This window comes from Amphichorda felina (genome assembly GCF_050947745.1).
Source record: "Amphichorda felina strain 45539 chromosome Unknown scaffold_3, whole genome shotgun sequence".
Classification (NCBI taxonomy): Eukaryota; Fungi; Ascomycota; class Sordariomycetes; order Hypocreales; family Bionectriaceae; genus Amphichorda; species Amphichorda felina.
Genome location: NW_028145047.1, coordinates 1,136,120 through 1,159,172, shown reverse-complemented (window position 1 = coordinate 1,159,172; position 23,053 = coordinate 1,136,120). Strand labels below are relative to the sequence as shown.

The 23,053-nt window shown below is 57.1% G+C and overlaps 8 protein-coding genes across 8 annotated transcripts; 4 read left to right on the top strand and 4 right to left on the bottom strand.

Annotated features, from left to right (window-relative positions):
- Positions 1 to 167: 167 nt before the first annotated feature.
- ERG1 (squalene monooxygenase) lies at positions 168 to 1,652 on the top strand (the record flags this gene model as incomplete). The annotated part of the gene is made up of 1 exon (XM_083192505.1): positions 168 to 1,652. One exon carries the CDS (start codon positions 168 to 170, stop codon positions 1,650 to 1,652), a length of 1,485 nt encoding a protein of 494 aa, XP_083051562.1.
- A 491-nt stretch (positions 1,653 to 2,143) lies between these two features.
- On the bottom strand, positions 2,144 to 3,517 carry ALG5 (dolichyl-phosphate beta-glucosyltransferase; the record flags this gene model as incomplete). Its single annotated transcript, XM_083192504.1, has 3 exons — positions 2,144 to 2,545; positions 2,612 to 3,340; positions 3,395 to 3,517. 3 exons carry the CDS (start codon positions 3,515 to 3,517, stop codon positions 2,144 to 2,146), a joined length of 1,254 nt encoding a protein of 417 aa, XP_083051561.1.
- A 2,106-nt stretch (positions 3,518 to 5,623) lies between these two features.
- ACO1O0_003043 (Zn(II)2Cys6 transcription factor) lies at positions 5,624 to 8,024 on the top strand (the record flags this gene model as incomplete). Its single annotated transcript, XM_083192503.1, has 4 exons — positions 5,624 to 5,872; positions 5,928 to 6,037; positions 6,096 to 7,192; positions 7,282 to 8,024. 4 exons carry the CDS (start codon positions 5,624 to 5,626, stop codon positions 8,022 to 8,024), a joined length of 2,199 nt encoding a protein of 732 aa, XP_083051560.1.
- Positions 8,025 to 8,735: 711 nt separating this feature from the next.
- ACO1O0_003042 (uncharacterized protein) lies at positions 8,736 to 9,649 on the bottom strand (the record flags this gene model as incomplete). The annotated part of the gene is made up of 2 exons (XM_083192502.1): positions 8,736 to 8,929; positions 9,004 to 9,649. The coding sequence occupies 2 exons, from the start codon at positions 9,647 to 9,649 to the stop codon at positions 8,736 to 8,738; spliced, it is 840 nt and encodes a 279-aa protein (XP_083051559.1).
- A 3,506-nt stretch (positions 9,650 to 13,155) lies between these two features.
- On the top strand, positions 13,156 to 16,077 carry PSY2 (component of IIS longevity pathway SMK-1-domain-containing protein; the record flags this gene model as incomplete). The annotated part of the gene is made up of 4 exons (XM_083192501.1): positions 13,156 to 13,272; positions 13,421 to 13,532; positions 13,845 to 15,149; positions 15,200 to 16,077. 4 exons carry the CDS (start codon positions 13,156 to 13,158, stop codon positions 16,075 to 16,077), a joined length of 2,412 nt encoding a protein of 803 aa, XP_083051558.1.
- A 659-nt stretch (positions 16,078 to 16,736) lies between these two features.
- Positions 16,737 to 19,144, bottom strand: AFG2 (P-loop containing nucleoside triphosphate hydrolase protein; the record flags this gene model as incomplete). The annotated part of the gene is made up of 3 exons (XM_083192500.1): positions 16,737 to 17,498; positions 17,560 to 18,626; positions 18,679 to 19,144. The coding sequence occupies 3 exons, from the start codon at positions 19,142 to 19,144 to the stop codon at positions 16,737 to 16,739; spliced, it is 2,295 nt and encodes a 764-aa protein (XP_083051557.1).
- Positions 19,145 to 19,578: 434 nt separating this feature from the next.
- On the top strand, positions 19,579 to 20,994 carry ACO1O0_003039 (uncharacterized protein; the record flags this gene model as incomplete). Its single annotated transcript, XM_083192499.1, has 2 exons — positions 19,579 to 20,317; positions 20,372 to 20,994. The coding sequence occupies 2 exons, from the start codon at positions 19,579 to 19,581 to the stop codon at positions 20,992 to 20,994; spliced, it is 1,362 nt and encodes a 453-aa protein (XP_083051556.1).
- Positions 20,995 to 21,574: 580 nt separating this feature from the next.
- SEC4 (Rab family GTPase SEC4) lies at positions 21,575 to 22,480 on the bottom strand (the record flags this gene model as incomplete). The annotated part of the gene is made up of 3 exons (XM_083192498.1): positions 21,575 to 21,888; positions 21,978 to 22,245; positions 22,451 to 22,480. 3 exons carry the CDS (start codon positions 22,478 to 22,480, stop codon positions 21,575 to 21,577), a joined length of 612 nt encoding a protein of 203 aa, XP_083051555.1.
- Positions 22,481 to 23,053: the final 573 nt, after the last annotated feature.

Sequence of the window (23,053 nt, the reverse complement as noted above, 5' to 3'; positions counted from 1 at the left end):
GGCTCACACATGCCACGAACACGATAGTCAACGCCCTCGGACACATTGGCCTTGCAGGTTGATCTCTATCCACCTCTTGCACGATTCCGACCCGCTCCGATCTTCGGTACCGCACCGCCACCCCCCCTACCAATTCCCATCTCGAAGATATATACACTTTACCCAGGATGACTGAACCGGTCGACGCCCGTGCGCGGCGGCGTGAGGAATATCATGAGGCCGATGTCGTGGTCGTCGGTGCAGGCATCTTTGGCTGCGCCATCTCCTATGCGCTTGCCAACCAGGGGCGCTCGGTCATACTCCTCGAGCGATGGATGCATGAGCCGGATCGCATTGTGGGCGAGCTGCTGCAGCCTGGAGGTGTCGCGGCGCTGAACAAGCTGGGCTTGGGCCATTGCCTCGAGGATATTGACTCCATCCCCTGCCACGGCTATTGTGTCATGTACCATGGGACGCCCAAGGTTGTCCCGTACCCGACCATCGATGATGAGGGCAACGTGACGCACCAGTGGTCCGGTGCGGGCAAGGAGGGCAAGAGGCCAGTCGGCAGGGGCTTTCACCACGGGCGGTTTATAATGCAGCTGAGGAGGGCCTGTCTGGCGCACGAGAACATTACCGTCATCGAGACTGAGGTGACCAGCACAATCCGCGGCGAGGACTCCGATCGGATCCTCGGGGTTGAGACCAAGACGACGAATAAGGAGACGGGAGAGAAGACACAGGATGCCTTCTTTGGTCAGCTCACAATCGTTGCCGATGGGTACGCTTCCAAGTTCCGGAAGCAGGTCATTACGAGAGCGCCCGTTGTGCGTAGCAAGTTCTACGCCCTCGAGCTCATCGACTGCCCTCTGCTCCAGCCAAACCACGCCATGGTCATCATCGGGACCGTTTTCCCCGTCCTCCTGTACCAGATTGGCAAGCGCGAGACTCGCTGCCTCATCGACGTACCTGCAGACATCCCTGAGGCAAGCCCTGCGGCGGGCGGTGTCCGGGGTTACATACAAAACTGGGTCCTCCCTACCGTTCCCGAACCGATTCGGACAGCCATGGTCAAGGCCCTAGAGGATGGCAAGATCCCCCGAAGCATGCCCAACAGCTGGCTCCCGCCATCGAAGCAGCCGGCCAATGGCCTCGTCGTCCTCGGCGATGCCATGAACATGCGCCATCCCCTCACCGGCGGTGGCATGAGCGTCGCCTTCAACGACGCCGTCATCCTCTCCGAGCTGCTCCACCCGGACCTGGTCCCCGATCTGGGCGACACCAAGGCCATCAAGACCGCCATGGACACCCTCCACTGGCGCCGCAAGTACCTCACCGGCATCGTCAACACCCTCGCCCAGGCCCTCTATGCTCTGTTCGCCGCCAACGATCCCCAGCTGCGCGCCCTGCAGCGCGGCTGCTTCGACTACTTCGAGCGTGGCATGACGGACGGCCCGTCGGGCATGCTCGGCGCCATCCTCCAGCGTCCCCTCGTCCTTACATACCACTTCTTCAGCGTCGCTTTCCTCGCCATCTGGCTCAACGCTTGTGAAATCGTCGGCGGGCCGATGGGTCTCTGGAAGGCCCCGCTAGCGCTCATGGACATGCTCCTCATCCTCTGGAGGGCCAGCGTGGTATTCATACCCGTCATGTGGCGTGAGGGCTTCCGGTGAGCACGGCATTGGAGAGGGCATGAGCGTGTCTGGGGTTGGCAGCGAGTGACAAAAAAAGAATAATGGGTTTGTTTGGCAGTAGGGCGTTTTGGCGCGCGTGAAATGACTTGACATGGGTACTATGAGCAGATTTGTGCGTTATGGGAGCCATGTACATGACGACTACTAGGTACAGATGGGTGCATTTGGAGAGACCTGCTACTACTACTACCTATTATGGGTCTACGAGATACAAGTATGCATATTAATAATAATGCCATGATAATTTCACACATGATGAGGCGCACCGAGACCGGGTTCATGGCTCATGTACTGTTCGTTAAGCATCGAGATCTGATTCATCTGCTGAAAAATGCAACGTAGAGTAAAACGCATCTATAGCCAGCAGATCATGCGGAAATGTGCCCAGGGGGGCTGATCGAGAAGAAGGGGGGGGAGGGGAACAATGCTTGGGGTATTCTTCCACCGTAGGGGGATGGAGGGCTAGAGGTCTAGGTCAGCCGTCTTCTATACACGCCCAACATCCAGCTAGCACGCAAGACGGCCAAGCCAATGGCCATGTTGATGCTGTCGCGGACGACGTTGAGCTTGCTGCCGCCGACCTCGTGCCACTCGATGGGGACCTCTGCGACCTTGATGCCGGCGCTGCTACCAATGACGGAGCCGTCCGAGCCCAGGATGGCCGTGGCGGGGGCGGACTCGGCGAGCATGAGCATCTCAATGTCGAAGATCCAGCCCTCGGCGTGCATGTAGGGCACAATGTGCGGGAGGGCGGCGCGCGTGAAGAGCTTGAAGCCGCACTGGGTGTCGCGGATGCGCGATGTGGCGGGAGGGGTGAGGATGGTGAGGACGAGATGAAAGGAGCGCATGAGGAAGTTTCGCAGGGCAGAACGCTGGTGTTGTCAGTGGCCGGTCAAGTGGAATGACAACGCAGCCCAGGAACAATATGCCACACGTACCTTAACAACTGCCTCGCTACCGACGAGGTGAGCGCGGCTCCCAATGGCAACGCCTCGGTGAGAGCCATCCACCACCTCTTCACATCCCTCGATCAGCTTCCTCACATCACAAAACCTCGATGCGCCATCTGCGTCGGCGAAGAGCGCGTACTCGCCCCTGACGTGGCGCAGGCCGTGGGTGACACCTCCGCCCTTGCCACGGTTCTTCTCCAGCGTCACGATCCGGATTACATCATGCAGCTTGTTCTTCCTCGCGAAGTCCAGCACCACCTCCACGGTCCTGTCGGTGCTGCCGTCGTTCACAATGATGATCTCGTAGCCGCTCGCCTTCTCGTCGTGCGCGTGCGCATGGCGGGCCGGGTGTCTCTTAGTCCCCTCGGCCTTGGCCTTGACGCTGCCTGACCGGCCGATGTATTCGTCCAGATACTCCACGGCCTCTTCGAGGGTGGGGAGGATGCGCTCTTCCTCGTTGTATGCTGGGAAGACAACGCTCAGGCGCAGCTCGGCGGGCTCGATGGAGGAGGCTACATCAGGGGTCGAGTAGGCGACATCTTGGTGAACGGACTGCTGCTCGATGAGGTGCCGTTCGGCAAGCCAGCGATCGTACCAGCAAGGAAGGGTGCGTGGGCTCGTAGGTTTGGGGGAGGAGGAGCTGGAGGTGATGTAGGTCTTTTCGGATGGGAGGACTGGCCGAGGTTTGGGCGCGACGAGATGAAGGACGATGAAGAGCTAGAGACGGTTAATTGAACGGTTTGCTTCTCAGTTCGAAGCATGGGGGCATACGAAGACAAGAGTGAAAAGAACGAGGGAGACGAAGAGCGTGAGCAGAATGTGGACGGGCGTCGCCTTGACCCAGGCCCAGAGTGGCACGAGGAGCCGCGCCGGGAGCGCCAGCAGCGCGTCCATGCGGGCGATGGCGGCGCGAGAAAGGCGCCAATTGCAGACAATACAACAATAAAACGAGAGATATGTTTACAAGTAGAGTGTAGAACGAATGGAATGCCCCCGACAACAAGTTGTGGGGAGTTCAAATAGAAAAGACAAAGTGAGATGGAGTTGACACGACGTTGCAGGTTTCTTTGGTGGTGAGCGTCACTGACACTCAGGGACCTAAGACCACGCTGGCCAGTGATCGACAGGACAATTCGCAGGGCCACATAATTCCGCGGTACAGAAGCTCAGGCTGCCTAAGCCGGAATGCAGCCGCTGGCAGTGGCACTCCAGCTGGGAGGCACTTAGCAGCGGGGCAGGTGCAGGTGGAGCCTCCCCGCAAACCCCCCTTCACTCGCTCGCCATGGACGCAGCTAGAGGTACAGGGCGCATTTCTTCCATCTAAGGTAGCTAAGTAGTCTCAAGATGGTATAATAAGCTTCTCACCTTGAGTGCGCCGAGGAATTCCCAGCGTGCGAATCTTTCTCTTCCATCTTGGTGTGGACCCTCCGCCGCTTGAACGGTGGGAACAAGACGCAGAGAATCACGCTGTACGTACCCGCAGCGCCGGCAAAGGCGATAATGCCGAGCTACCTGGCAATCGGGGGGATTGAGAGTTGCCAGGCTAGAGAATGAATCCGGCAATGGCCATCGTATTGGAGCGAGTGAATTGACATGTTCTATCGTTGCACCGCGCCTTGTACTGCGCGAGCTGTAAGAATCATCGGATCTTCAAAAGGCTGTCGAGGAGGAGCACAAGGAGGTACGAAGTACGGATACGTACGTACATAGTAGTAGGAAACCAGCATTGGGGACATGGGCCCCTGCATAGCAAAGCAGTCCTAAGCAGTCCTTAGCGACGATTTACTCCGGGTCGACATTCAACCTAGTACGAGCACTATGGCGGGTTCAGGGGCTGGATTGGTGGATCTGGGGTACCAGTCAACCAGCATTGGGGTAATAGTTATTGGGCATTGCATGTACGGACTGTGTACGTAATTGCGCTACGGGGAGAAGTCCGGCGGGTCACGTCTGCCAAGAGCCATACATAGGTATAAACACGCAGCGTCTGCTGATTCCAGGCTTGGGAGGCTTGGGAAATGGCAGCAATTCACCTACCCATTGTCCTGGCTAATACTAGGTACCTCTGTCGGTGGGGGACACGCCTTTGGGACACGATGGGCCGTCGATGAGTTTCACAACCAGGAGTAGGGAGATTGCCCGAGCACATGTACACTTGAATCAGCGCAATTGCAGAATTCTCCATACATATCCAATCCATACGCATTTACAAACAGAATTTATGCTTCCCTCGTTCTCCTATTTTTTGTCTGTTTACCACCGACCTTGGCCAAAGTAAGTAGGTGGGAGCGAGCGAGCCAGAACCAGGCGGAGTTCTCTCCGTCGACAGAATAGTGGCTTTGGTGGGGGTTCCCCCGCAGCCAACTGAGTCCCCGCACCCAGCAGTTGGAGACGACGGCCGCTCGACCAACCTAAGCTCGGTCAACCATCACCCCTGGACGCGACTCATCACCATTACCGAGCTCTCGGCTTCGAATGACAAGATCGCTCACTCATTGATTCTTCTACCATGATGCATTTGAATCTCAGAGTTCCCAGGCCGAAATTGACAAAAGTCCCCTAGCCTGGAAGCATTCAGGGAGATGACAGCCCCTGACCCACGGCCACCGGGAAAACCTGCCAATTCAGCCAAAAGCTTCACCAGTTTCATCGCCTCCTCTCCTGGTTGGCCCCGAACCCGAGGAAATGGCCCTTGGCTTTCCATAGTACGAGTACCTAGTAATACTCGATTCTAGCCGCCCCACGGCCCTCCACGCCACGAGGGTCATGGGGTTCATGGGTCTATGGGTTCATGGGTATTGGGTAATGGGAGGGGACCGTCCCATCGGGCGTCTTCACGCCGAGCCTCTCCACCTCCACACCCTCATCCACCTCTATCCACCTCCACAATTTACCGGCGCCTCCACGTTCCTCCACGCCCTTCCTCCTCCTCCTCTTTTTCTTTCTGCCTCATCTCTCAAGCTTCAATGCCCCCAGTACCCCTGAATCACCTCCGTCACCATGTCGAAGCGCTCGTGGACAGACTCGAATTCCGACAGCAGCCCAAGTGGCTCGCCCCTGGATAACATCAACAATGTCAACTCATCTGAGCCGCGACAGCGCCCCCGCACGAGCTCCGGCCCCAATGCCCATCCCGGCCCCGTCAGCCCGAGGCCGACACCGGCTAGCTACAGCGAAGTCCTGTCCCTCCAGAATGTCCCCAACATCTCACGAAGGGTCAAGGCCTGCGCCGCCTGTAGGAAGCAAAAGGTAATGTAAAACCATTGTCCGATTATAAGCTTCCCCTTTGGCTGACTGTCCCAAGGTTCGATGTCTTATGGACGAGAGCGGCCCGCCATGTCGCCGTTGTCAGCAGAAGGACCTCTCCTGTGTCTTAAACAAGAGCCTCCAGACTCTTATTGACGAGAGGTTACCGTGAGTCCCCATCTCCTGCTTCTGCAACTCCGAACCCCATTCTGACATGGGCCATTAGGTCATCCGACGCTCTCCTCCACGATCTGGAAATGGTCTACTCGAGCGTCCAGACTGTCCTTCGCACCCTTCATCTCCCTTCCCAAGGTCCTCTAAAGAGCATCAAATGCCACAACAGCAGCAACAGCAACAGCAACAACAAAATCCACACACCAATCTCCATTGAGCCGCCGGAGCAAGAATTCATCGAGGATGCCGGACCCTCCTGCGACAACTCTCCCAAGCTGTCTCCTGAGGATGACCGCGATCTTCCCAAAGTCCCCATACAGTCCGTTTACCACCTCACCAAGCTTCGGGCATTACGATCCCCAGAAGCCTCCCACGACCCCCCTGATGCGGGCCAACTCGACGGTGATGGCGCCATACCGAGCGACGACCTCATCTCTCGCGGGCTGCTTCACCCCCAAGACGCAGAACGCCTCTTCCGCCTCTACACTGATCGCCTGGACCACTACATGTACGGCGTAGGCGGACGCTACTCATCTCTAGACGCCCTCCGCCGCGCCAGCCCCATCCTGACAGCCGCCATCCTCACCGTCGGCGCCCAGCACGATCCCGCCAGCAACCACATCTACCCCGTCTGCAACCGCGAGTTCCGCCGTCTCATGACGGCCTCGCTCTTCGACCGCCGCATCGACCGTGACCACCTACGTGCCCTGTGCATCGCCACATACTGGCTCCACGACGCCTCCTGGATCCTCTCGGGGGTGGCCGCCCGCCGTGGCGCCTCCTTTGGCATTGCCAGCCAGTTCCGACGCCTAGTCGAGCGGAACGAGGAGGACGCCGCCGACTTTGTCCGCATATGGTACCTCATCTACATCTGCGACCAGCACCTATCCACCCTATACGGCCGCGAGTGCACCACGAGGGAGGATGCCGCCGTGCAGGGCTGGGAGCTCATGGTCAAGGCCAAGACGACGACGACGGGCGACCTGCGCCTCATAAGCCAGGTCGCCCTCCACACCATCATACACAACATCCGCGAGCTGTTTGGATCTGACGCCGATAAGCCCATACCGACCGTCTTCCTGACGCAGATCAAGGGCTTTGCTCGCCAGCTCGACCAATGGCTCGGACACTGGAGCACCACATTCCCAGGTAAGTCACAAACCCCCCCACAACCCCCCCCCCCCCTTTTTTCCCCCGAGTCTCCATCTCTCCCCAAATGCTAACGCTTGTTGACAAAGAATACCAAGAAAACTTTGGCACATTCCCCCGCAAAGGCGCCGTGTTCCACTTCCAGTTCGCCAAGCTGTACCTCTACTCCCACGTCTTCCGCGGCCTCCACGACTCCAAGGTGCCCGCGCCCTTCCTCGAGGCCGCCAGCGGGGCCGTCTCGGCCGCTGTCTCCATCCTCAACATGATCCTGACCGACGACGACGTCAAGGAGGGGCTTGTGGGCCTGCCCTGCTACATCCAGTCCATGATCGCCTTCACCTGCATGTTCCTCGCCAAGCTGACGTCCATCTACGGCGACGACATGATCGAGCGCCGCGTCGTCGTCCACCTCATCTCGCGCCTCGTCGTCGTGTACCGCGCCACGCCCGTCGGGCGCTGGCACCTCGTGCCCCTCATGGCCGACGGGCTGGAGAAGATGGCGGGCATACTGCAGCAGCGCCAGCAGCAGCAGCATGATGGTCCGCAGAAGACAGGTGGACAGACTGCGCAAGGAGGAGGCGCTGGCGCTGGCGAGACGCTGGGTGGTGGCGGCGGTGGCAGCAGTGTCGAGGGAGCAGGGGGTGACCAGGTGCCCGCGGAGTCGATATACAACCTGGGGGCAGTAGGACAGCTCGACATGTCGACCATGAACCTGGATCCAAACTTCCTGATGGACACGAGTATAGGGATGGATATAGGCCTGGGGCTGGGCGGCGCGCCAGAGCAGCCGTTCTTTGGGGACGAGTTTGGGTTTGGGCAGAGCTTAATTTGATACCCATAGACGACGATTCTAGCATTGCTTTGGCTCACTTCTCAGTTAGGCTTCTTGGTCAGAAACTGTCTGCGGCCTCAAAAACGGGGTGTTAAAGAGCGGGAAAGTACAATAATGTAGCTTAAAAGCATGGGTAATGGTCTTGATGATTCTTGTTTCGTTCCGTCGTTAATTGCGGCCCAGGACAGCCAGGACATACCTTATCCATTTCGAATCAAACACAAGCGCGCTACACATTCATGCCCAACCCCGTTTCTTTATCCAAGTGCTAAAGCTCGTCGCAAATAGCATCCCATGAATTGCAAAGCGTCCTCCCCCTGAAATTAGACATATCCCGTATAAATATGTTTTTGTGCTAAAACGTGTCAAAGTGCCCGGACTGCAGTCTAGCGGTTCTTCTTAAGCAGCCTGCCTACTCCTCCTTTGCTGGCCTTTTTGCCCTTATTCTTCTTCGATTCCGTGAGCTCAGAGTCAGGCGCCATGGGCTCGGGGAGGAAGTTAACGACCTGTGCGTGGAAGGCCGCGGGAGGCACATGGCCAGGCATATCCCCGTTGTCTACTGGGGATTCGACTTCTCTAAACCGGGTCACCCTATGTCCTGACTGATCAATAGATTTTCGTGGTGGAACTCCCGCAGTCCTCGCAGTGGGTTCCGTGAATGATGACCCATCAGTATCGGCCCCATTCTCGAGACCGGCGTTCAGGTAAAAGTCAGATGTTGGCGTTCTCGAGGGCGAAGGAGTCACGAGGGTTGAAGGGGAAGGGTTGTTTGTAGAGTTTGGTGTGCGACCTGCCAACGAGGAGGACGAATTCCGTCGGGATGATGAGTCGGTGCTCGATCTTCGTGGGTCCCTCATCGTTGGGGCGATAGCCGTCGTTGGTAGCGAACTGCGAGGCGCCCCAGGCTGCATTGGGACAAGAATAGCTGAAGGAGGGAGGGCGTTGAATCCCCTTGTAGATGGCGGCGGTCTGGAATCACGAGAAGTTGAAGGGCTTGACTTGTGGTTGGCGGAGTTGGACATGGACCGGCGATCTATAGAAGCATCGGATGTTCTCCTAGAGCGAGAGCTAGGGTGCAGCCTGTGAACAGTCTCGGAAGCCGTGCTTGCTACAATTGGGTTCCTGTAGTTCCTCATCGCGAGGTCCTCCTGCGAGCCGGCCGAGACGCTGTTACTCTCTGAAGGCGAATCCTGTTTGAGACACGGAGGCTCGAATTGAGCCACGTTGGGGATCGAATGAATGATAGCGCGGCTACTGTCGGGGTACGGCGAGATGCCCGTGTAGCTGTATGTCCGAGGCATGCGGGCTCTGGGGTTTTCCTGGCCGGGGTAAGAGACGTAAGAGAGGCCGCTGGCCACGCGCGGGAAGTTGGGGCCTGGCATATTCGTGTGGCTGCCGTTAACTCCCATGGCGCTCCTCCTCCGGTTCTCCTCGATAATTCTGGGGCGGTCGGCTGCCTCTCGCCATGTAGGCGGTGCGCTGGCAAAGGCATCGGAGGCTGCGTGGGTTGGGACGTGGCGGTATGACATGGTCTCCTGCTTTTCCTTCTTTTGCTGCTCGGCGAGCTTGGCGTTGTGCTCCTTGGCCTGCTGGCGGCTCTTGCGGATGTGGGAGAAGATGGACATGTTGGGCGTCACTACTATGCGTAGTAATAGCAGGGTATATGAGCCTGATTATCCCAAATCGTCTAACCCAGCGCCGCGTGTACAATCGCGTATGAATGGCTCCGAATGAAGGGCGGCGTCGAGCGATTGTAGTAGGGGTCACACCCTCATCTCAGACCAGCATTGGCTCTCCTTGTATGGGCACCAACGGGCGAAAGGAATAAGGTTATCGAGTCAACGTCTAGCTTCCGGAATGAATCGACCGTCGAGGACCTAAGACACGGAGGGCTGATCGGCAGGCACGGGACGGCAGTGGCGGCGGTTAAGACGACTCCACGCGGGGGTGATCCACTGTGGCTGTAAGGTTTGGTGATGAGGATTCGCTATCGGTCTGCAACGGGGGGCGCAATGGCCAGAGGACAACGAGGTCGATGAGGGAGGCAAAGTGAGGCAACGAGAGGGGGAAAAGGGTGTGGAGATGCGCCTGCATTTTAAAGGCTGTCCTAATTATATACGTATGGACGAAAAAGAAACAGATCTCGACCGTGCCTGCCGCATCCAGGGACAATGGGCGTCTGCGGGGGCGTCCAGGGCCACCTGCACAGCAACACAACAGCACAACCCAGGCTTCCATTGCCTCCATGAGTCCATTCCATGGCCGCCAGTTGGCTGATGGCTCCGCATTAGCACCACCAGCACCACCAGTACCCTGGATACCAGCAGTACGTCCGGAGTAGTGCCCATCTTTTTGCAACCCGACCGCCCTAAATGCCAAGCCACTCCAGTCCGCCTCTGCTTGGCAATACATCATCCGTTTCTTGGCCCAGTTCCATCTCACAAGAAGCCCTGACCGAGTCGTGATGGAGCATCTCGTATCGCTGTGCGCCAGCTGACCGTGCATCTACCCGTTTCCCATGCAATTTTCGCAGGGCACGCCAGCTGAATCGCTGAGAGCAGCCACCGGACGCCATGGCGACCACCACTGGCACTGATACGACTCGCCCTAAGCCCTGGATCCCTATTCTCGTGTATCACAACAGGCATGGGCCATGCCAGCATGGATCATGGATGGACGGCTCCCCACCGCCCGTCCCTCCCATGCCCTGTCTCCGAGATTTCCGTAACATCCCTTCACTTGATCCTCATCATCAAGTGGGGGGGGTGCGGGCTCCATTTACTTACATGCTTAGTACGTTCAACCCTCCCATGTTTGCGACGCCGAATCCCTGGAGAAAGCAAAATAGCCACGAGTTACCGTCTACACAGGAGGTCCGTCCAAGTGCGGCCACCCGGCTCTCTACCCTGTTGGTTGGTCCATTAAATGCGACTGGCTCCTTCTCGTGAATGCAATGACGATCCTTCATAGCCAGCTTCTAACAGAGCCTTGCGGGCTTTACTTGCTTCTTCTCTACGTAGACGTCGAACAGCATTAGACTCAGGGGCAATTCATCCTTGGTCATTCATTCTTTGGATATAGTAATGGGTTACCCCCCGTACCCGTACCTGTATACTACTCACTATCAAAACTTCAACCAGCCGGTCCTCTCGCGCTGCTCCAAAAGCAACGGACGTCCACTGACCCAGTAGGCTATGTTGTCGGGTCCTTTTCAGTGTTCACCGGTTAACCACCCCGGTCAGCGGCAGGCCGAGTATCGATGCAGAGCAATCCAACGGCGGGACGATCATCTTTTATATTTAGCAGGATGCCTTCCGGCTGTGTAACATCCGCATCGGCATGTTGTTCATCCAACGTTGGCTACTCGCCAGCTTCCATATAGTACAGGCCGATGCACCAGCCCGTCGGACACCAATATGAACATGCCCAGGGGAACCGGGGTAGTTGATCTCTGACCCTCTCAACCAAAATGCACCTGATAGATCCGACCCTAGAAGTACGAGGCTTCTCGAATAGAGCTTTATTGGGTAGCTACGGTTGGTCGCACCGAGAGATATAGTGGTAGCATTGGGCAGACGAACACGAACATGGAAATTCTTTCTCCTCGGGGGTTAATAGATCCATGTTGGGGGAATTTTTGTACTGAAACTCAAGAAGTCTGCCGCGGGTTGTCCTTGGTTGGGGGCTAAAATCTACAAGCAAGCTGTCCACTTACTACTGGACTTTGTCTACGTATGAGTTGTTCATCGTTGCGATATCGGGGGCTCAGGGCACTTCGACGAGGAACTTTCCGCGCGAGAAAACGACTCTCTTCAGAGTCAATAAAGCAACAAAATACAAATATACGCAGAAACATATCTTCCCGAAGTGAAACAAATATGCTTCTGGGCCATAGCCTGACTGCGATGCCCGTGTGTATAGGGTGGCTGGACTTGCCTCCCCCCCTTTCCGTGTTCCCACAATTTATCATGATGGAAAGGTCTGGGGATGGGTATCAGAATGTCACAGGGTGGAATCTGACGAATAATGAAACATAAAATATTCCCTTCAGTGTCCGTGCCTAGTACTCTTTATAGTATTTATCTGCCCTCGAATTTAAGAGGATGGAGTTGCGATTTGCGAATCAGGCCATGGATAGGGCGTAATGGGCGGCGCCGAGCAAGGCCGATGGCTAGTGGGGGTCCATTGGTGGAGCGTTGGAGGTCGGCGACCAGTGATTGGCCGATGGCTGTCTGTCACCTTTTTGGGTCCCGGCGGCAATGACTGAGCGCCCGGGTGGCGTTGTTTCAGGTCACGTGCGCACTTCGGACAGAGGAAGCGCCAGAACTCCGTCTCTACCTAGTATCGGCCGCTGCGACTCGCATTGCATCACCTCAGTAAGGCACACCTCATCGCACATCGACACCCAACCTTGGCCTCCAGCCCAAACAAGGCCTCCCCGCTGTCACCGTCGCGCTTCCGTGCCCTGCGCTGGCAAACCCCATGTCCCAGGTCGCCCGCATCGCGCATTCTGCCTCTTGATTGCCGTCTAGCTGTCGCACCTCGCGGATTGCAGCCTGCCCCTCCGACCCTCATTTTCCTGCCTCTTTTTTTGCGCCCGTCAGTCGCCCTGCGACGCCACGCTTTCGCCTCACCGACTCACTCACCTCATCCCGCCGCCGCTCGTTTCTCCGATCCCGTCCGACACCACTGTGACCCTGGGGCCCCCAGGCGCTGCGACGTCACGTCTTGTTTGCGCGGGTCCGACTGGCTCTTGTTGACAGCCTTGACCCTGCCCAATCTGGCTACTCGTCGATAACCTCGCTACTTGCATGGCGCATTGAAGGGCCCGGATCGACTCGTACGTCACCGGCCACCGCGCACCTCCGCGTGTCGTTATCGCACCACAGCACCTGCTCCTCTTCCATCTCTTCCATTCACGACGACACGCACGCGACCCGTCAACCCCTGCGCGTCGCTGCGTCCCCTCGCCGGGCGCACAAAGAAAGGAACCGTGGCTTCGGCGCTCACCCTCCTGAGTCATAACGAGACCTCTTCCGAACTCTCCCTGCAGCAGCATCTCGATATCTCCCCGGGCTTGGTAGGGTACAATAGTGTTGTCGTCGCGGAGGGCGACTCCGAGCCGTCGATGATGGCACAGCCGGTGCCTCATCAGGCCACGGACAAGAAGCGCGTCAAGGTTTATGAACTTCGAGATAATGACTGGTTCGACCGCGGCACCGGCTTCTGCATCGCAACCTTCACCCAAGTATGTTTTTCTTCTTTTCTGGCACCCCACTGCTTTTTACCTTGGCAACACACAGTCTCCCATCCTGCATACTCTCATCCTTGCAAGCTGTTGCAGTCTTCGCTGTATACAGTCCCCCGTGGGACCCGCGTGACTGACAGTATCGTAGAATGCCGAAGGTCGCAAAGAGCCCAAGGTTATCGTCGAGTCCGAGGATGAACCAGAACGTCTCCTCCTAGAGACCAAGATTTACAAGGACGATGGCTTCCAACAGCAGCAAGGTAGGTTTCATACCAGTTATCGCGGCCTTGGAAAGTTGTCACCCTGACCAAGCATCTGCAGAAACCCTTATCGTATGGCAGGAACATGGTACCCAGATCGATATGGCCCTCAGTTTCCAAGAGGCTGAGGGCTGTGCGTTAATATGGTTCGTACCACGTTGCTAGGCATCGGCTGAAGTGAGAGGGACTAACCTGACGCAGGCGATTTGTGAGCAACGTTTTACAGGCGTATAATAACAACCTTGGGGGACCCGGTATGGCAATCCCGAACAGCTCCAATATACGGTCATGGAATTAATAGTATCGCAACAGATGACAGCCTTGCCGAAGAACCCCCAATTGACGCTTCGCCGATCATCGCCCTACCAGCCGCCGAGCTTGGGAATCTGCAGGAAATCGAGTCAAGCATGCGGGCTATGAGCTCGACGGCAAACGGCCGCGATGCTCTCGCCAAGTCCATCATGGCCGATGACTATATCAGCAAACTCATCCCGCTCGTGGATATGGCCGAGGACCTAGAAAGCCTACACGATTTGCACCGATTGTGCAACATCATGAAAACGATTATCCTCTTAAACGACACCTCTATTATCGAGCACGCGGTATCGGACGAATGTGTTGTAGGCGTTGTTGGTGCTCTGGAGTACGACCCCGACTTTCCAGGCCATAAAGCCAATCATCGCCATTGGCTCGGTAACAAGAGCCGGTATAAGGAAGTCGTACCGATCGAGGACGATCAGACCCGTCGCAAGATTCACCAAACATACCGTCTGCAGTATCTTAAGGATGTCGTGCTGGCACGGATCCTAGACGACCCAACATTTTCGGTCCTCAACTCGTTGATCTTTTTCAACCAGGTTGACATTGTTCAACACCTCCAGTCCAACGCCTCCTTTTTGAAGGACCTTTTTGGTATCTTCGCCTCGCCTCTGCAAGACCAGAAAAAGAAGACGGAGGCTGTCCTATTTATTCAGCAATGCTGCGCTATTGCGAAGAACATTCAGCCCCCGGCGCGCCAAACACTCTATAACAACTTCCTTTCCCATGGCCTGCTTCAGGTCATTAATTTTGGGCTGCAGCACACCGATGTGAGTGCCCGCGTCGGAGCGACGGACATCCTCATCTCGATCATCGACCACGATCCGCAAATGATTCGCCAGACAATCTACCGCCAAATGAGTGAGAACCAGCCCCCCCTGACAGACTCCCTCATCGACCTTCTGCTTGTCGAGGTTGATTTGGGAGTCAAGTCCCAGATCTCGGAAGCGATCAAGGTTCTACTGGACCAGGGAGCTCCGCTGCAGCAGATCCCTACGCAGGGCGGCGCCAACGGCGATTTCCGGCCCCGGCCGCAGCCAGATCCTCAGCAGGAGCTCTTCTTGACGCGCTTCTACGAGCGCTCCGCTCACAAGCTGTTCAAACCCCTAATTGACCTGGAGCGGAGAACCGACATGCGTTTTCAAGTCCAGCACGCCTCGATTTTTAACTACTTGATAGAGATCCTGTGCTTCTTCATCCGCCAGCACCATCAGTACAGCCGATTTTTCGTGCTGAACAACAACATTGTGCAGCGAGTCAGCCAGCTTCTCAAGTCACCAGAGAAGTTCCTCCAACTGGGTAAGTACGTTCCAGCTTTGTCTCTGGGATTCTATCTGACAGACAAATAGTTGCTATCCGATTCTTCCGCGCCTTGATCGGGATGCAGGAAGAGTTCTTCATCAAACACCTTACAGAGAAGCAGATCTTGGGTCCCGTTCTCGATGTCCTGACGAAAGCGATTTCCCGCAACAACCTCCTGAGCTCAGCATCCCTCGAACTGTTCGAGTATATTAAGAAGGAAAATGTCAAGGACCTGGTGAAGCATCTTGTGGAGAACTACCGGCAGCGCTTGCTAAGCTTAAGCTATCTGTCGACCTTCCGAGATCTCGTTCTGCGATACGACCAGACGCAGGGCTACACAGCCAATATGGATTACTTCCTCGAGACTGATGATGAGGCGGGAAGAAAACCGCCTCCGGGAACTAGGATGATGGAACATATTGCTGTAGATCCCGTCGAGGACGCATATTGGGAAGCACAAGATCCTGACGACGAGGACGAGGAGCTGGAACGGACTTCGGGGAAGACACCGGCAGCCAACGGCTCATCTACCCCATCGAGACCTTTGGTGGATTACCCATCAGATGAGGAGGGAGATGAGAACGCAGACCCGAACGCGCAGTCGCCTAACGGGGACGAATCCAGCGAATCCAGCGGCACCGTCGAAGGCACCGAGACAAGTCTACCCACAGTTCCACCCCCAGAGCGTTTGTCCGAGAAACGGCGCCGAGAAGAAGACGACGAGGACGAGCTGGACAAGCTGATCCATAACAAGCGGCGGAACAGCAGCTCGTCGGCATCAAACGCATCAGTGTCCTCGGGAATGGCGCGGAGACGCAAGAGCTTCACAGCGGGATCCGGCAACGGAACGCCCAAGAAGATCTCCATCAGTCTCTCACCAGCACTCAAGACGGGTGGGAACGCGAGGTCCAACGAGGAATCGTGAATCGGAACACTCAATTTGCGGGCGACGGCGTCAAGGTGGTATATCTGGGTTCAAAATCGGCGCACAATGTAAATTTGGTCCCATAAAGTTGCTTTTATCTGCTGGTATTTGGAACGAATCATTTGTTGGCCAAGTGGGGGTGGGAGGAATGGATATTCAGAGGAGGGGGGCGTCTCGAGGCGTTTTGACTCATTTCGTCCTGGAAGGAACTTTCGAGACGATGATTATATGACAAAGATCCTATGGCATAGGGATTCTTTTTGGTATCACAAGTTGGGAGGGATTTGGGTATTGGCAGAATGGTGGTGGTGATGGAGGATAGGGGTTGGTGTTGTAACGCCCATCGCATGTCAGTGTGGGTGTGATGGCACCTGGGGTACTACCCCAGTGTAAGCGTGATAGCGTGATGCCTATATACTAGTCAGCATTTCCCACGGCCTAGCGACTTGAGGGGGATGCATTCCCGAGAGTGTAATGCTTGAATTACAGATGATACTACAATCATGAGGCCAAGATGTGACCAACGCTGCACCATATGTATTTACCACCGAAAACAAATAGTAGCCGTAAGAAACTTTTTTATATCTCTATCCCTTGATACGTTGTATGGAATTCATTGCCCAATGACTTCATGCTCATTATTGCGCGCCCGCCTCCTTCTACAGCTCCCTGAACTGCCGCGACCACCTGTCGTAGCCAGCCAGCATCTGCGGCGTGATGCGAGTCGGCTCCCGCAGCAGCGCAGCCTCCAGGTCCTCCATGGTGAACTCGAGCTTGGCCGTGCCCGTCTCGTCGTCCTCGTAGCGCTCCTGGACCGTGTGCGCGGCCTGGTTGCAGATGCTCTTGATCTCGGCACCCGAGTGGCCGTCGGCGCGCGCGGCCAGTCGCGCAACGTCGACGTCGTCGGCCAGCGGCTTGCCACGGAGGTGCACGTGGAAGATGGCCTCGCGGGCGGCCTGGTCGGGCGGGCCGACGTAGACGACCTCGTCGAAGCGGCCCGGGCGCAGGAGGGCCTCGTCCATGGACTCGGGCCGGTTGGTGGCGGCGATGACGAGCACGCCCGAGAGCGCCTCGAAGCCGTCCATCTCGGTGAGGAGGGTGGTGATCATGTTGACTGAGGAGCCGGAGCTCTTGGAGGCGGCGGATCCGCCGGGCCCGCGCTGCCCGCCGATGGAGTCGATCTCGTCGAAGAAGATGATGGAGGGCGAGGCGGCGCGGGCGCGGTTGAAGAGGTTGCGGACGGCACGCTCGGACTCGCCGACATACATGTTGAGAAGCTCAGCGCCCTTGACGGCGAAGAAGTTGAAAGAGGATTCGGTGGCCATGGCCTGGGCGGACAGAGTCTTGGAGCAGCCGGGTGGGCCGTAGAGGAGGAGGCCTTTGGAAGGGGTGATGACGCGGGGGATGGAAGGGTCGGTTTCCTGGTTGAGACTGTCAGGTGCGCGATCCTCAGACGAAGTAGGATGGAGGCGAGTAGTTTACCTTTGCGTATTTGATCATGCGAGAAAGGACCTTCTTGACGCTGTCCTGGCCGCCTACATCTTGCCAGTGGATGATAGGGGGCTGTAGGTTGATATCGTGCATTGCTGTTGGGCGGATGAGACGAAGAGCCTGTTCCATATCCTCGCGGGTGACAAATTGATCTGCGGCTTCTGCAGGATCTAGGCCAGCGTCGTCTAACTTCTCCTCCCGGATGTCCCTAGCCGTCTTGACCAGGTCGAAGAGATCTTTGCAGTTGTACGCGTGTGTCCTCTGTGCTATATCAGCGAGGCAGGACTCCTTGTCCTCAGGGCGCAGGGGAAGGTCGTGGAACTTGAGGATCTCGAGACGCTCAGGGGCGCGAGGGATAGGCAGGGTGACGTTCTTGAAGAGACGACTGCGGGTCTGCAGCTTCTGGGGCACATCGGTCAGGTAATCCGAACAGGTCACCAGCACCAGGACGTGAGGGAGGCCATTCTGGGTTCGCCCAGCGTCAGCGAGGGCGTCCAAATCCCTTCCGATTGTCTCAATGAGGGCATCACGGTTAGAGCGATCCTGGGCAATGAGCTCCTGTAGGTCATCCATCAATATCATGCAGGGCTGCTGGGTCTGGGCCTGCTTGAATATCTCCCTGATGGTGGTCAGTTTGTCAAGCGGGGTGATCCAATGCACCTTTCCCCAGTTCGTCTCTGCAATGCGCTGGAGAATGAAAGTCTTGCCGGTTCCATGGCCTCCCTGGATAACGAATGCGCAAGAGCGGCTGCTGACCCTGTCTGGGAACCAGAAAGGCCGGGTGAAGCCCTTGAGGAAGGCGTTGATGGTCTTGACCTGGGTAGGCAGACCAGGGACGTTGGCCAGGACGAGATCGCCTCGGCTCTCTGACATGACGAGCCCATCTGGGCTTTCCGTCTCGTCGCCAGGCTGGAGAATGCGCACAGCGGTGGAGTCTAGCTTGAAGCGAGCGAGGGTATGGCTTTGTGAGTTGACCGAGACGACTTTGAAGGCGCGGCGGAGCTTATTGATGGTGACGCCCTCGAGGACCATTCCAGGGAACACTTGTTCCGCTCGAGCTTGAAGATATTAGCATAGGCTTCCAATGTCCAGAGGATCTAGGAGACTCACCAAGTGACAAACTGATCGAGTGCTCCCAGGAAGGGGTATATCTCGTTGGAGCAGGATCCTCTTGGCTCCCCTCGCTCACATCGACGACAGCCACCTCGTCAGCTTCTGGAGTCGGAGCCTCAGCCAAGGCCAGACGGACCTGGTCGCCAATTTTGAAACCCGTCGCATCCTGAAAGGCACGGCTCATCATGACGACGTTGGGGCTGACATTCTTGTCCGGCAGCACCCACAGGGCGGCCTCGCGCTTGATAGGACCTGAAGGAGTCGTTCCATCAGGCCCAGGGGTTCCGGCAGCGTCTTCACCCAGCTTCTCGACGACACATGAGTGGCCGTTGTCCAGGGCTCCAGTGAGGGCGATGAGCGAGTCCCTGCTAACGTAGAGGCGAGCGGCGCCGAGGAGGCTGGCCTTTTCGAGGCTGGGATTGGCCAACGGCCTCACCTTGACGTCAATGCTCTTCTTGACCATCTCAACTTCTAACCAAGGTTGTCAATGTGGTGGTGCTGGATGAGAAAATGGCCTAATGGGGCAATGGTCGTTGGTGTCGGTACCTACTACCTAGTGTGAGAGGCAGAGGGTCAGAGTTTGCTAGGAGGATGATTCGATAACCACTTGGTAGTAACACAATAAATATTCATATATATTATAGGTGTTCATTCAGAGAAGACTGATTTCTAGAGCAATGGTAATCTTGATATGGGAAAATAGCACATATTTGGTGAATCCTGTATTACCTTGGGTCTGTCGACCCTGCCCATCGTGAGTGGGCCATCCGCAGGCGCAGATTCCCGCCCCACTGAATTCTTTCTCTTCACAACCTCCCTCGAGCACCAATATCTCTCCCGCCATCACCGCCATGATCCATCGCCAGGCCTCACCACCCCCATGATCCAACCGCCCGCATGATCCGCCCCAAGTGGCCCCGCCGAGCCGCACTGTGTCAATGGCGAGGCCTATCCTCTAAACTCTCATCGCGCCGCGCCCAGCCCAGCAGCAACCACCCTCGTACCCGTAAACCTCGTACCGAATGGCCCCAGCTCAAGCGCCGCGCGCCCAGCCAGTCTACGGGAGCACTCCTCAACGAGCACACCCCGGGTGAGGCTGACGACACCGTCCGCACGAAGTTCAGAAAGGCCCCAAGACGCGCCAAGCTCCACTGGGCAAAGATCAACGAGGTGCTCCAACATGGAACCCAGGAAAAAAAGGCTGCAGTTGTCCCCATCGACAAAGAGGAGTCTGATGAGGCCTTCGCCGCCGCTCTTCGCCGTAAGACCTCTACCAAAGATGAGTTTGTTGCCAAGAGAGGCGTGTCAAGGGGTCTCGGGAGGAGCGAGGTCAACTGGAAGGGCCTGGCAACCGACGCCGGCAAGCTCAACGCCAGCAAGCTCAACGCCAGCAAGCTCAACGCCAGCAATCTCGGCGCCGGCAAGCTCAGCGAGGGCCCAGGGCGCGCCGAGCTCCCCTGGGAAAAGATCACTAAGACGCCCGAACAAGGATCCCACAAGAAAGATGCTTCCTCGTCATCCTCCAACAACAGGAACATGCTCCTGGTCCGCGGCGTGAGCACCAACCTCACCGCCAGCGACTTCTACCGTCTTGCGCCAAACTCCCTTTCCACCTGGGAGAGCAGCATAAAAAAAGGTGAGTCAGCTTCTAAATCACAAATGTTCCCCCGTTAACATTGGCCCACACCAGTCCAGCAGCAGCGCGATCCCAAGACCTTCGAACCCCTCGGCTGCTACCAGGTCTCCTTCGGCACCTCGTCCGCCGCCACCTCGTACCACGCCAACCTCACGCACCTGCAGCGCCTCGCACGCCACAAGATCTCACCCGGCAGCGGCCTCTGGCAGGCCACCGCGCCGGCGTACCTGCTGCGGAGCGACGACCCAGACGAGATCACCCGCGACGTCGACCGCCTCACCATCGCGAGCCCCTCGCAGGCCGAACTGCCCATCACACACGCGCGCACCTCGGTGCGGTACCCCTGGGCGCGGAACCTGACCACGCTCGTCGAGCCGCTAGGCTACGGCCCGCGGCCATCCGTCGTGCTGGTCGACGTCTCCCCCGGCGGGCTGGGGGCCAAGGATCTGAAGCACTTCATCACCCAAGACGGCTGGCAGCGGGATCTCGCGTGGAGCGTCTCCGAGCCGATCCCCGTGGACACGAAGAAGACGAGGAACCGGTTCGTTATCGCCTGTGAGACGGAGTGGGAGGCTAGGAGGTTCCACCGCCATTGGAACCAGCAGTCCGTCACGCATTCCCAGGAGGGTGTTACCACCGACCGCCACGTCCTGAGCGCCTCGATAATAAACTGGTAGATTTTCCAGTTCCACTTGATATCCCACTACCTAGGTAGCTTGCACATCGTGTACATAGTATATACATACACGCCTGGTATTCACGCGTCGTAAATCCATATGAATCAGAATCACAAATCAAATAGGCTCAACACAATAGCGGGGATGCGCATTAGTCCCTGATAAAGAAAAGAAAACCAGAAACTCCGGACCATATTTGCTCTCTAAAAGGGGGATAGAACAGAGACCAACTAGGCGGGAAACAGAACAATAAGACATGACGTGGCCGCCCTCTTTTCACCGAGCCTCCTTCGCTCGCTTCTGATGCCCATCCCCACACGCGTGTAGGCACGGTTGGGCATCCTCGTCCTGGCCGTCTTGTAGCGAGTCCCCTATATAAGACACGCGGACACCAAGAGCATGCTTCTTCTCTTCCGTCCGCCGAGCCGTGGCTCTGTGGCGCCAACCACCCCCATTCATCTTGCCGTAAATTCTTGTGCCTTGAATCTCTCGAAATGTATTTCTCTTGCCTGCCAATCTTGCCCCATTATTGCTCGCGCAAACATCGAAAACCGTCCTTATTCATCGTCTTTGGAAGCACTTAGCAGCACTTGCTGCCGCCGCCACCCGACTTGTCGCCCACGTTGACGCCGCTGGCTGCCGCTGGCTCGTTCTTGGAGGAGTCGGAGAGGCGCTTCTTGATGTCGGCGGCGAGGCTGTAGAAGGCCTTGTCGATGTTGATGTTGCTCTTGGCCGAGACCTCGAGGAAGGGGATGCCGAGTTCGTCGGCGAGAGCCTGGCCCTGCTCGGTGCTGATGACACGCTTCTCCTCCCAGTCGCACTTGTTTCCGATCAGGATCTTGTTGACGCCCTCGGTGGCGTGCTGTTCTACGTTGGCGAACCACGTGCGGATGTCTGTGTGGGGTAAGTCAGTCAGATGGGTCGCTTCCCTCGCCACTGCGCTACCTGCGGAGGCCGGAAGGAGGGGAGCGGGCAATACGCACTGTTGAAGGATCGCTCATCGGTGACATCGTATACTAGCAGGATGCCCATGGCACCACGGTAGTAGGCGGTGGTGATGGTGCGGAAGCGCTCCTGCCCGGCCGTGTCCCAGATCTGCAGCTTGACACGCTTGCCATCGAGCTCAATGGTTCTGATCTTGAAGTCGATACCGATGGTGGTGATGAAGGACGGGGTGAACGAGTCCTCGCTGAAGCGCAGCAGACAGCATGATTTGCCGACGCCGGAGTCGCCTATGAGGAGCAGCTTGATCTAGAGGGGTTGGAATAGGGGGTCAGCGTTTCATTGTCCGTTTCCGTTTGTACAAGGCTTGAGGGTTCTGCAGGATAGGACCCGGGCAATGCACAGCAGCAGGCCACATCTGCGATGCACACGGGAAGCGATGCGAAGCAAGCTGGGGGCGGGATCGTGGAGTGAGGCGGAGGTGGGTATGGGCTGGAGAGGGAGCGCAGCGTACCAGGAAGTCGTAGTTGCGATTACTCGACATGGTGGGCGGTGTGCTTCGGGCGTCGAGCGCGATTGAAGTGCGAGGTTATCAGTCGGTGTCGTCGTGCAAGTCGTCGCGGGGAGTGATCGGGGCAGGCAGGCGACGGTGTTAAGAGTGGATTTGAAGCGTTGGGGGCACGTCTGTCAACAAGGCTGCGCAGCGAGGTTGGAGGTTGAGATATGGTTTAGTATGGAACGGTGACGGTGGGTAGGAACACGGTTCGAGGTTTCGGGTGGGCGGTGCAAGCGGGCAGGCGTTTGCTAGGCGATTTCCAGTGGGGGATGCTCCCCGTGCACCTTGGTAGCAATGGGCGCCCAGCACCTTTTAGCGCCACTGGGCTGGCGCCTGAAGCACACACCCTGTTACAGCGATCTGTTGCACGCGCATGCTACTCTACCACCTCCAGGAAAAGTGGCGTTTCTGTTCCCTGGCCTCGATGAGACGGGGCTTCGGATTTGCTAGACAGAAAAAATTCTCGGGGCAGATGGATATTCCGCTCTAGACAGATGGCTATGCTCTGGACAACTGCTGAGGAAAGGCGGATATAGCCCCGTTCTGGGATGAAAGAGGAAG